This window comes from Procambarus clarkii, chromosome 31, assembly GCF_040958095.1.
Source record: "Procambarus clarkii isolate CNS0578487 chromosome 31, FALCON_Pclarkii_2.0, whole genome shotgun sequence".
Classification (NCBI taxonomy): Eukaryota; Metazoa; Arthropoda; class Malacostraca; order Decapoda; family Cambaridae; genus Procambarus; species Procambarus clarkii.
Genome location: NC_091180.1, coordinates 18,019,267 through 18,033,225, shown reverse-complemented (window position 1 = coordinate 18,033,225; position 13,959 = coordinate 18,019,267). Strand labels below are relative to the sequence as shown.

The 13,959-nt window shown below is 39.0% G+C and overlaps 1 protein-coding gene across 1 annotated transcript in view; it reads left to right on the top strand.

Annotated features, from left to right (window-relative positions):
• LOC123758874 (CD109 antigen) overlaps positions 1-13,959 on the top strand; it is a 69,006-nt gene that overhangs the window by 46,196 nt on the left and 8,851 nt on the right. The window contains exons 26-33 of the mRNA XM_045743641.2: positions 239-357; positions 2,645-2,813; positions 3,651-3,778; positions 4,083-4,216; positions 4,737-4,975; positions 7,406-7,567; positions 10,991-11,187; positions 12,716-12,902. Of these exons, the coding sequence (XP_045599597.2) occupies positions 239-357; positions 2,645-2,813; positions 3,651-3,778; positions 4,083-4,216; positions 4,737-4,975; positions 7,406-7,567; positions 10,991-11,187; positions 12,716-12,902 (1,335 nt within the window). The remainder of the gene's footprint in view (positions 1-238; positions 358-2,644; positions 2,814-3,650; positions 3,779-4,082; positions 4,217-4,736; positions 4,976-7,405; positions 7,568-10,990; positions 11,188-12,715; positions 12,903-13,959) is intronic.

Here is a 13,959-nt window from a genome sequence, read left to right as displayed (position 1 = left end):
TCATATACTGATTACTATTATTTTATGAATTTCCAGTTTTGTATGGATCTTGTGATTATATATATACAACACAAATATATTAGTTTTGATAACATTGATACCTCAGTGGACACCCCTTCCCCCTTCACCACTACATCCTCTGGTACCCCAACACATCCCACACAACTATATACTATGGCCACACACTCAACATCAACACCCTCACTTGTACACCCTTTGATTCTGCTTGTTCTTGCAGCTGGAGATGTCGAAGGCAAGAGATGCATTTGACTACCTGACTGTCCAACTTGGTGGGCTGCTGTGGCGTTGTTACAATGGGGGCTTCAGCATGTGGGCATTTACTCCTCCCAGTGTATGGTATGTAAACACACTATTAAGAATGGGGTGCTCATGATGTATGCACTCTATTTAAGTGACATACTTCATGTTTGCTTGTGCAAGATCAATTATCGTTACAGTGTATAATATACTGTATTTATATTGCATATATACCATGTTAATATATAAATAATGAAGTTGGAAATTGGTATTGATATCAAGTTGTACTTCTTGTTTTTGGTTTATTATCTTTCAAAAATGATTAGATTTCAGTTACAATAATTTTGCAAGAATTGGTGGATTTAACTCGTTGGTAAATCAGTGTTAGCGCCTAATTTGTTTGATGTTTGACTGTAATTTGTGAAATACATAACTGCAATATTGTGTTTTTATGATACTATACATGCAGTACAGTTAACACTTTCGCGCTCTCGGCGCTCAAAAAAAATCAATACCCCAGATGCTTTCGGCACTTCGCGCGCCTACGCGGTAAGACCGAAAAAGTGTACACTCTTTTGACTGTCCTGACAATAATTGAAGGCGCACGTATTTAAATTTGCTATCACTGTGTTCACAATGAAATTGTCTATAAAAGCATACCTATAAAATGTCGCCCAAGCATAAGGAGTATCAACATCAAATAAAAAACTATGCAGATCACTCTCCGAGAGCGCCAAACAACAACAAAATGTTTCCACTCTCTTAATGGTTGCAAAGCCTACAGTTGTCCTACATCGCTAATTTTGGTATCATTGGAATCGCAATAAAATTCTCTACACGGACATATGCATATGAATGTTTAATATAGGTAATTGCCCACCCGCAAGAGTGTGTGAAGTGGAGAGTAGTTAGCCGCGAGTGCACTGGCGAAAACACAGGGGGGAAATCATGCTTGGAAAGTTTATACATTTATACGTTTCCTGACCCTACTTTTCTATGTACGTATTTCTTTTTTATACCAATGTGTTCGCAATAAAATTTTCTATAAGATGAAATGTATAACATTTGTACAAAGCATGTGTAAGAGAAGCGCCAAATATAGAACCACGTCGCTCAGTATGCGTTCGCGGCAGAAACGAACGCATTGTTTTCGTTCGTTTGATGTTTGTCATGTTTATACTTGTTGAAACATTTTATAATTTGTATGACAGTGATCGCAGTAAAATTCCCTACACAGACATATACATAACACATACAAATATTTCCCACGTGTTGGATATATCAATGGCTAAAGGAAACCCACTACCACATGGCCACCACACCCAGAGCCACACCCGCCACACCCCCAAACATACTTTGTGTTTTGTTTTTTTACTCATAGAAGTTTGTGATATAATATTCATTCTGGTACCAAAAAATTCGCAAATTAATTCTCTACAAAACGTATATAATATAACTTCTTATAGATGATAAAAAATTCCAAATAGGTGTACTTACCCTGTCTATGTTGATTGAAGATCAACAGTTGAGCATTTTTTCTTCACTCCACCATCTTCAGGCTTCTGATCCTGAAGATGGATCAGATTGCTCATCTGATGTTTCTTAGGTGAAGTGAAGCTGTTGCCGGTGGTTATTTTTTCTCCACCCAAAATATCTTTCTTCGGTGGTACCTTGTGTAGCAAGGCACAGCGCACAGTGCCACATCACAAGTTTTACATCCATATATCACGTCCCTCCTTTTGCCAGACTTGAAACAAACACGGCATCTTCTTTTTTTAGCCAAGTGCACGAGTTCATGCGTCAACTTGTAGTTGAGACGTTGTTCTGAATCTATAATTCTTCTATTTCTTGGATGCACTGGAGGAATATTGTCTTCTACAGGAACCACCAAACTTGTAGTAGAATCTTCTATGAAATCAGAAACATCAAGTGGTTCTATGTCCTCAATGTCCATTTCAGAATTTGTGGTTGATGAGTGGGCTTGAGGTGTTGAGGTGAACAGAGGACGCCTTGCACCAGATGGCCCGGGTCTTGAAACTGCCGCGTCAGCAGGAGGAGCTGCGCTGGCATCTATGTCGGGAACATGTGGTATGCTTGTTGTTGTTGGCCATTCCTCGCTGTTCCACGCCAATAAGGCTGAGTCATAAGGCTAAGGCCAATCTGAGAGCATCCCCATCCATTTCGGTTAAAAAATGGAATTTATAGAAATATTTTTTCGATGGACGAGAAAAGTAGGCTGTTATGCGGAATCGTAAGAAAAAACAGTGACGAGTTATCTCTAATCTAAAGCGCGAAAGTGTTAATTATATAACTCCATTTGTGTAATCACTAATTCATCTTTTGTTATTGAAATATAAAAACCACGCTAAATTAATACATGTTTTAGGCTGACAGCAAAAGTTCTCAACATTCTTCTGGCAGCCCAACATGAGGACTGGGAAAACTTTTTATATATCGACCCGCATATAATTCAGAAATCTGTGACGTTCTTAATGAAGTATCAGAAGTCTGATGGCAGCTTTAAGGAGGAGGGAGAGATGACCCTGGATAGCAAGGTAACTCTAATGTTGTTTTTTTTAGTTATGTTCAGACATTTGGTTTAGACTTACCTTAATTTACTTTGGGGACACATCTTTAGTGCTCTTGACTGGGGCAGAAAACCAACATCTTCTCAAAGATCCTCCCAATATTTGAGGATTTTCCTGTTTAGTTTTGAACTGGAGTACAGTATTGTCATTAGTATTTACAGCTTCAGCCAGAAGGCAGTTATGAGGTACAGTATCTGTCTAGACACGGCTTCTGAGCATGTATTGTTGTTGTTATTGATGTTAATTTCTTACACTGGAGTATGCAGATGCAGTATGTTGTTGAAGATGCGGTAAAGGAACAGGCAGGATCTCCTTGCCTAAGCAGGAGATTTCCGTAACAATATATATATTAATTTATATGGATAAGAAAATTGCTCTGTTTCAGATTTATAATGAAAGTATTTTACTCTTTTAATATACCTAATAAGACTTGTGGATAGGTGATAATCACTATCATATGTTGATAGGACTGTTCGCTTATGGATCTTTGTTGGATCATACTAAAATATGACTTTTGTAGCATTCACCATTTTAGTCATATTAGAGGAGTTTTATTTACTTTATGTATTAACAGTTGAAATTTTCCCATGTGGGTTATTGTAGCAAGTTGTCCAGTCAGTATTGTTTTACCTTGAAGAGATTCCCATTTGTTCACTAAATATATAGATCATTGTCACATCAGTAATTAATTTCTGCTTTCTGAGGTGTTTGTAACAATTCTAGTTTAACATATCATTTCAGTCTACAGTATATTATAAAAACTGAAAAGAATGTATGGCTTTAATTTGAATTAATATTTTGTAGATGAAGAGCGGTAAGGATTCATCTGTGCCCCTCACAGCCCTGGTAGCTATTGTTATTCACAATAGCCTAAGCTCTCTGCAGGGGTCCACTCGAACACGTGCGGTTGATAGCCGTGCTCGTGCTATTGAGTGAGTTATATTGACAACTAGGTCGTTGAAAATGTAAAACTTTGAGTTTGATTTAAGATGTATTGTATGATACTCTGTATAGTTTTCCTTTGAATTTTTAAGCTACAGTAACAATAAATAATGTAGTCCAGATGGAATCTTTTTCTCAATACAAGACTTGCTTTTGATTGTAGTGAGGAATGATAGAAGTCTACTAGTGGAGAAAGTTCACATCTTCTTCTGGATCAGTGAAGCATTCCATTCAAGTGAGACTTCACTGTACAATACATGCATTTTAAGAATTATGATTTTTGTGTATTTGCAGGTTCCTAGAGTTCCATCAAGTTTACCTTGATGACTGCTATCACACTGCCATAAGTGCCTATGCCCTCACACTAGTTGGGAGCTCATCAGCTGAAACAGCTATAACCATCCTAAATAAACAAATGAGATATTCAGGTATATATCATATATTAAATATTTGCATAATATTGAGTATTGTTGTCATAGATGCTGAAATGGATATGAGGAAACTGTCAGAGTCATGACGCTTTTAGTCAGTCAGGTTTATTGGTGTTTAGCCTCACTGACTGAGTAACCTTTTCATTATCCACAGTTATATGTTTTAGTTTATCAGTGTGCTTAATCAGTCTTTCACTTCATTATTCAGTCATTCCTCTAATGTTTAGTTATTGAAATTAAATTTGGGGAATATGTCATTTTTAATGCTTCTCTCAACCTAATTATTGATATGATAATTGCCTAATGTACTCACATACGTGAACCAATATTTCATGCCCGAAACGCTTTGCGTAATAGTGGCTTTAGGCATTGTATGTACTAGCTCTACCTATAAGTCAAACAATCCTTGTAAATATTTATTGTATGTATGTACCTTACCTAAATAAAATTGTATTGTATTGTATTGTAATATGTTGATGTAATTCTTCAGACAAACTTTTCCTCATTTAATTCACAGGTGACATGACATACTGGTCTCGTACACCCATGACAACGCACCTAAAACTTCAGGAAAATAGCCAAAGAGCATTCCTGCTGCCACGAGAGCCTGAAGAGTGGGACTCCCACGCAGTAGAGACGACAAGTTATGCTCTTCTGGTTTTCTTGACCAGGGACGGTGTAACTGTCACAACAGAGAGGATCATGAGGTGGCTCAATGCTGTTAGGGACTGGGACTGTGCATTCATATCCACTGTGGCAAGTATTTTTTTTATTTAAAAGTTAACATATATGGTTGTTAACTTTTGTAGAAAACCGAGTCAAAGTATATTTGTTCTTAAGATTAATTTTGTGGTATGGATGGCCCTGGCTTCAAGAGAGCCCTAGTGCCTCAGTGAGGCTCAAGTGTCAGTGGAGAACAAGTGCAAACACTAGACAAATTAGGCAGCTGTGTAGGGTGGAAAATGCTTTATGTACAAAAGGTGGGTGCATTTCTGAAGGTCTGCTTATATCTCGTGTAATCCACAAGTTAGGAGTTAGCATTAGCTAGTGAATCAAGCATTACAACACTTAAATGGTTGAAAGGAGTGTTGGTACATATGAGTAGTTAGTGGTCACACATCGAGGTGAGGTCAAAAAGATTAAGACGGCTTTAGCCCACCCAAGCTAATGTTGCCACCAAGAGATCACAAAGGGTGACATGGTGAAGTGGGATGCAAAATTCTTAGAAACAAGGCGATTTCCATTTAATCTGAATACGATGTCCTTGGCAGTGCTGGGTGTGGTGGTGAAGACTGTGAACAGCAAGAAAGCAGTCTTTTGGTAGCTGCTGTTCTATCAAGTCCTCCTCCTCCACCTTGGGCAGCAACAATGACCAGAGAAGCAAATGTGGGGACCTGATGTGATTTTGTCACATCAGTGCCAGTGCCTTGGCACTGGCACATAGTGCACATCATACCAGTGCCTCCTGCTAAGAGACAATCGTGCTTGAATTCTTTGTAAAGAATTTCATTGTTTTTTTGCTTTTTGGGTTTCTGAACTTAAAAGTAATTATTATATATCACGCCATAAGTCCCAAGAAAGTCAGTGGTAAGGTTCGACCTAAGATTCAACTTAAAATTATCTGTTAGATTAAGGACTTGCTCGAAACACTATGCGTGCTAGTGGCTTTACCTGAATGTAAACATCATTGCTATGTACTCACTTAACCCCCCAAATGTACCTTCTTGTATATAGGTGGGTGCATTCTTGTATATATATAAATAAGAAAAATAATTGTGAGTACAGACATTAAAGAATGTCTCTTCCTAATTAAGAAAATGTGGTGAAGTATGGGAAAAATTGCAAAGTTTTGCTGAAAAAACTCGCCCAGATAAAGCTGTAGCAGGCCGTTGCATTGACCCTTTTAATGACAATGTGATGTCTCTTTACAGACAAGTGTTAAAAAGTAGGGAAAAACAAGTGTCTTTAGACAGTCTTAGTAAGACAAGCAAGCAGTTAGCCTCAACCAGGTCCTAGTGGTATGCCTGCAAAACATAGGAGAGAGAGAGTACCCCAGAGAAGTGATCACTGCCTGATGTTATAATGGAAGGGAACTTCCCTTCCAAAAACTAACACCTCTCCTCCTCACTTTCCCCCCTTCCTCACTGTCTTCCATATGCCAACAAGAGTAATCAAGAAAGGTAAGCTGTAATTTGTACATACTATAGTACAAAATACTTGTGTGTATTATGTATGAAATGTATTTTGAAGTTAATATTTTTGGGAGTATGGAACGGATTAATTCAATTTACATTATTTCTTGTGGGAAAATTCGTTTCAGCTTACGACCCATCTCTGGGAACAGATTAAATTCGAAAACCAAGGTATCACTGTACTGTATATTTTATGAATTACATGATATGAAGTAAATATTTCTTAGTCTCTCTTTTTAAGCATGGTTGGGAGATATTCAGCTTTTAACTACATTTGGAAGGTCATTCCACAATTTGGAACCCTTGATTTGCATTGCATTTCAGCTTTGAGTACATTTTATGAATATCAAAAAGATATTTGTTCCTCGTGTGGTGACCATGAGTTCTATTAATGTCTTCTAGGAAGCACTGAAGGTCGGGATTGGCACTGCAGTTCAGAGTTTTATAGATATAGAGAATGCTTGAAGGTATATGCCGGGCCTTGATATTTAACATGTTCTAAGATTTCAGTAAGGATTGGTGTCTAGGGCTGGAATTCATTATTGTTTTAATTGCTAATTTTTTGCAAAGTAATTAAAGATTGGAGATAATTTAAGGAGGTAGATCCCCAGGTCCAAGGTCAATTTGCTAAAATGTTAGTTATTGTCAGTCTTTTTTATAATTAAATTATAAAACCCGATGGCCTTTAATCACATTTGTGTATGTTCTCTCGTGAGTTACAGTGCAAACCTATTGGTATGACTCAAAGGTCAAGATGTAAAAATCTAGATTATTCGAAGTCCAATATTTCACGAGACAAAATGATATATAGTTGGGTATTGTTGTATTCACAACAAGGCACCAAATATCTATACACCCTCCCTACCTTTTGTATGGCCCAAGCTTGGTAATTTTGGAGCAGTGGATGAGACTGCTTCAGTTATCTTTGATCCATTTGTATACACTGACTTTCAGTCTCAGGATATGTACTAATATTTTTTCTTTTTTTTTCCAGGACACACTTGTAGCAATGCAAGCTTTAGCAGAATATGCGTTTCGAGCTCGCCTGCGTGATGTAACAAATATTGAATGCTCGCTAGATGTTACAGCCCAGCCCACAAAACAATACTACATCTCTATCACTAATACCTCTACATCAGCCCTTCATTCATTTAAGGTAATATAGTTCTGTACTGTAATTTATATTTTTGGATCATCTTTTGTAATTCAGCTAAATCTTCAACTATGTTTCCTGTATATTTAATGTATTAAATAATTTTAACTACAGTACTGAAGAATGGCATAGATTATTCAATAATTTTTTATATTTAAAAAAATACATAATCTTTGATGATCAATACATGAACAGTATGTGAAATCACATTCTATTTCCTTTACTGTGTGAAAATATTTTATTTATCTGCATCATTAATGTAATTACAGTATACTGTACAGGGATTTAGGTAACATTTGATAAATGTACGTTTTCTGAGGGGAGCCCCTCCCCACAGAAATACGGAAAAGCAGAAATATGCGATACATTAGACCATTGTATTAGTCAATGGAGCTCAGCCTACCGGGTACCACGAGCCAGAACCTGACCCCTCAGAAAGGTTCAAGGTGCAATGGCCCCTGGAAAACCCCCCTGTGATTGGGAGTTTTCCGTATCTGCATCGACCGGGGTTAGGTACTCAGAAAGGTAGGTATAATAAAACAGACCCCACATTGCAAATAAAAATTGCAACCGAAAACCAAACAGAGGCAGTACTTCCTCAATTCCCAAGCAAACGTCACACCTCACTGCTGTGGCGCTCATCTGCGCACCCTTTCTCTCTCTGGGAGGGGAGGGGGGGAGCCCCGGACCCCCGTGCCAGCTACCCAGCAACTCCAATTCGTTGGCTAGTGCGATCTGGGACAGTCATCAACTCTGGCCTTGGTTCCCTGGAAATGTTTTGCCTTAGTGATGTCCTCTACTGTTTGTGGTGTGGTAGCCAGGTGTATTTAAGTGTATCGGGGCTGCATGCACTTAGGGCAGCCTTCCCTAAGTTCCCTGTGAATATGACCCATGGGTGACAAGGTTCTCTTCCCTAGTGTTTTTGGCACACCATTTCCATAGGGGTTTTTGCTGCTTGGCATTTACCCCGCCCTTGAGGCCAGCTGGGGTTTTGTGGCTCTTGTTTGGCCTTGGGTAGGAAATGGTATTGTTGCTGGCTGGAGCATTAAGGTATTGTGCAGCCAGCTTACCTATGCAGCGGCCGGTTCCTGTTTTCTCTGGGGATGTTGTGCTTTTGCAGGACTTTTATTTTATTTTTTTGTTTTGTTTGCCTGGTGTGACTATGGAACCACTTCTAATATTTTATTGGCCCTCCGCTAGAACCCCGTGATTATACACGTCGCAGGGGTTTCAATGTTTTGATCTTTCCCTTGTTAACTTTGGGTCGAACCAGTTAGCAACACCTTGCCCAGGCATCTCATAGCAGCCACCCTATGGGCCCTGGAAAACCTTTTTGGGGCTGGGTGGACCTATGGATGAGTCTTCAGAGTTCCAGCTCGCCTCGTGCAAGTTTGAAGGTTGCCGTGTGCCCTTGTCTTAGGGTGACAGTCACTGCTTTTGCCTCCATCTTGCTGCCTGTTGGGTCGCCGACATCTTTGACCTGGAGTCTTGCGAATCATGTTCTCTGCTTTTTCTCCAACTACCTGTTCTGATGACATTGGTATTCGGGTACAAGTGGTATCTGCATTGTATGTTAGGTTTAAGTTGCTGCAACACTCTACGTTGGTTGCTCACACGGATGCCCCGAGGCTGCCCTGTTTTGGTTAGGCATGGTTCGTCCTGTCCCTTCCCCCTTTCCCCCGGCTACCGGCTCCGAAATGTCTGCAGGTTTCACCGGTAAATGTAGGCTTAGGGCTCCCCCCCCCCCAGGTTCCTTTGGGTTCTTCAGTTTCATTCCAGAGGTTTTCTTCCTCTCAGGTTTCCCCTTTGGTATTTGGGTGGCCCTTGGTGGTTCGCTCCTTTGAGCCCTGGTATTGCCTCTTCTAGGGTTATGGTCTTCCTGGCTTGCAGATTGTACTTCTTGGTCTTGGCACAAGTTTTATGGTAGTGCCAGGGCACCGGCTTGTCAAGGTGGGCCTTTGGTGCAGCTTTTGTGCCGATGCCTCGTCCGAAGTCATCTTTGTCTGGTCAGTGCGGTGTTCGCTCTGCTTGCAAGTTGGCTTCTTGCTTTTTCTTTTTCTTTGTCTTTTATTAAATTTCCCAATTTTTTTCAAGTTTTAATCAATCAGCTTGTTCATTTGCAGCCTTCTCCTTTTCTGGGGAAGAACGAGACTGCTGCTTTCTGGAGGGGTTCTTGGGTCATTGATGCTTGGTTGGTCAGGCCGGGGATGCATCAGGTGTTGTCTAGTTGCAGCTCTTCGCTGTTACCTGCGTGCCTTGGCTTCTGTGACCGAGGATGCGATTTGGGTTGATCCGGTTTCTCATTCCCTGTTCTAAGGCTCAGGTCTCCCAAGTCATCCATAGGGTTATTAAATCTAGCCAGCCTGTGGTCTATTCTCGTGCCCATGACGTTCGGAAGATTGCTGCTTTGGCTGCCATCTTTGGCAACATGTCTTGGGCTGATATTTGGGCGCGAGGATTTTGGAAGTCGAACAGTTTCCTGACTGCCCCTTATTTGGTCAACATTCCTGGTCCTGGGTGTTCGTGTGTGGCTTTGGGTCACAGGTTGCAGCCAGTTCTCTCTCCTTCGAGTTGAGGAGCTTGTGGTGGCTGCCTCCTGCCTACCATGCGGGGGTCTGTTTTGTTATGCCTACCTTTCTGGAATGCTTAATTACATTCGATGGCAGATAAGGAAAACCCCCCAACCACAGGGGTTTTCCAGGGGCCATTGCTCCCAGCTGTGCCTCTGAGGGGGGCCAGGTTCTGGCTCGTGGTTCCCGGTAGGTTGAACTCCATTGACTAATACCCCTGGTCTATTGTATCGCGTATTAGCCCAATAGCTCCAGGGAGCCTCCAAGGCTCACCTAGAAAATGGCATTTCATTACATTCAACTCTGGCTTTTTGTTTTTGGTCATATTTTGATATATATTGAGTATTTTCAACTTCAGTTTTAGAAAATTTATAGAGAAACTTGCTAAAATGTTGTAGTGTTTGAATGAAAGTGAAGGAAAGACCCTCGTTTGTGTTTTAAAAAACAAATTTCCAGATGTAAACTACATCCTTTTTCAAGGTACTGAATATTTTGTTCTCCATTGTATGTTCCATTGGAACACTGCATACAGTACCTTGAGAAAGGATATAGATTACAATTGAAAATGTTGTTTTTAACCCTTAAACATAAATTGGGTCTTTCTTCACCTTCAAAAATATACCAATATTTCTTTATTTTGACATTTATCATTGTACTATTTTTTTCAACATTTTTAAAATGTCCAAAACATACAAGATTTTTTCAGTCTGACTTGGTTCAGAAAAAAACAAATTCCCCACTTTCACATCTTTAATGTGATAGTTTTGTTTTTATTTATATCTGCAATTATATTGTAATTTGTTCTTTACAGTATCAATTTTTTAGGCTTTATAGCATTAACCATATTTTTCTGCAGCTAGAGAATATATGGGGCCATGCGAGTCTGGTTGCAAAGGGGTCGGGACAGGCAATAGCTCAACTGGAGGTGTCGTGGGGAGTGGATGTTCTCGGCTCCATTGAGCAGCCACACAAGAAATACTTTGATCTAAATGTCTTGGAGAAGTATCATCAGTTTAGAAACAAATCTATTGTTACCACAACTGTATGTGCCAGGTAAGTTTTCTTGGCTATTAGTAAGGAAATATTTGTCAATATTATTCTTGGTATGTTTAATAAGCTAAAATAATTTCAGAAAATGGCCAAGAGGTCTATTTATTATTTTACAACAGATGTCAAGTGATTCTATACTGAATTCCTTTTCTGTTTTCTGTATAATAAAACAAAAAAGTAGTACGGTACATAAGTATGAAGTATGGGAATATATATGGGAGAATTATTGTAAGGTCTATTAATTGTAATAGCCATAGTATGAAACGCTTATCCCCACCCACACATGTGAAATGAAATTGACAACATTTTGACCTGCCATAAACATTTGTGATGCAATAAGGGTCCAGGACGGACTGAAATGTCTTTACTTTCATTTTATGTGTGGAAGTTGGGATATTGTCAGTCTCCGTGGTGCAGTGGTAAGACACTCGCTTGGCGTTCCGCGAGCGCTTTGTAATGGGTTCGTATCCTGGCCGGGGAGGATTTACTGGGCGCAAATCTTTAACTGTAGCCTCTGTTTAACGCAACAGTAAAATGTGTACTTGGTTGTAACAACGATTCTTCGCGGCGAGGATCGTATTCCAGGGACCTGCCCGAAACGCTACGCGTACTAGTGGCTGTACAAGAATGTAACAACTCTTGTATATATATCTCAAAAAATTGTTTGTAGCTATGTTGTTGTGACCTATTCTCTGCAAACAGTTCAGTACTTTGGGGGAAAAAAATGCTGCCAGTAGGAAGCAAATTGTTATAAATGTTATAAACTTTTATAAAAAAAGTGTGTAAAATTTATTAAACATTTAAAATAATAAATAGGAAAAATATGACAATCTAAAAATGTATATTATGTAAGTAAAAATTAAAAAATGTTCAGCGGCATATTAATTTATTAATATATCATACCTCAAGCTAAGTCATTATGATCTCTCATTCATAAAATTATTCTTAGAGAGAAAAATCTTGTGCTGTATTTTGCATTCAGGGAGGCACAAAATGGTATTGTATTAGCATGAGAAAATTTGCCTAAATAATGAAACTATCATTATATAACACAAGATTTGAGATGCTATAAAACACATTTTGTCGTGTGTATATTTACTAAACTCGGCACTGAATGTCAAGCCATCTTGAACTTTTACATAAACTGCCTTAATGATAAATAATTAAACCACTAGATATAACTGCCAAAAATCACTGATGCTTATTATGCTAAATGTGATTGTAAATAAAAAATTATTACCAATTGCAGAAAGTGCCCAAGTGCTACTTACTCGGTCATTTGCACTATGATCCACCTCAAATCTTGCCATGCTTGCTTCCATATTTTGGTTCAAGAGGCTGTGTGGTTGGTGGCAGTACGCAGTGGATAGTCTTGGAGGAACCAGGGTCTAGTGATCCTAATGCAAAGGCAAAACTTAATACTCTCCTCGACTTGTTAATTTATTGCTGTACAGTACCTACAGCATACAATATTATATTTAGATGAATAAATACAGTCTATATTTAAGTAAATGCTGCATTTATCATACAGATGGGTTGCAACGGAAGATGGACACACCAGCAGTGCAGCCATGGTAGAGGTGGAAGTTCCTACTGGTTATGTATTTTATCAACCCTTAGCTGAGACAGCTGTCTCAGTGATACAACAAAATGGCAGCTTCCCTCAAATCCGAAATGTACACAGCACCAAGACACATGTTTTCTGGCAGTTTGATTTTGTGAGTACAGCATTTTTAAAGGATTATGTATTAAAGCATCATGAAGTGCGAGTGTTTAGAAAGATGCTCAGTAGTTTAACAAATATTTAATTTAATATTTGACCTAATTTATTGAAATGTGAATATAGCATTAGTCTGTATTTTTATTTAAGAATACTGTAACTGAAAACTCCACACCCCAGAAGGATTCGAACCCAGATAGCCAGGAGCTGTACAGTCTGTATGGTCAACTGTACAGTTGTATGGTCTAGTGGTTAAGGTACCAGGTACATCAAGGTGCATAGCGCTCCTGGCTATCTGGGTTCGAATCCTTTTGGGGTGTGGAGTTTTCAGTTGCATATTGGCTTGGGGATCATTCAAGCTTGTTCGCTTAAGTATGCTGTATTTGGTTATGCTATACAGTATGTATAGTAATTAACGTTGAAATACCGTCATTAGTACTTTCATCACTACCACTACCACCAATACGACATCCATCACGAGCATGACATCCAACACAAACACAACATCCAACCCCAATTACCACCAACAACATGACACCAACACGACATCCAATTGAGTGGCCTGTGCTCAGAAACTTGGACTTTTCTCTAACAAAAACAAATTGATGCTGTTGCACAAAATCACCTACAAGGTATACAGTACTGTATATGTAAATGACAGAGTAGCAACAAAATATTTTACTATGTTTATTATATCTATGGTGGCAATTGTATATTTTTATAATTTGTATTGTGATTAAAAGCATCAAAATTAAAATTTATCACACAATACTTTATACTCTAGTTTTCCTTGAGGTAGGAAACACAAGGTAGGAGGATCTAAAACTGAATAAATTATAATCAAAATAAGCTGAATCCTCATTCACAATGATCAAACACAGCTCCGAGAGGGCTCACTTGCTGATACCATACCCTGATACTGTACCACTATAGCCATTTTAGTCCTGACGCTATAACCAACATAGCCCTGACACTGCTCTATGGCCAACATAGCACTGACACTGCTCTATGGCCAACATAGCACTGACACTGCTCTATGGCCAACATAGCCCTGA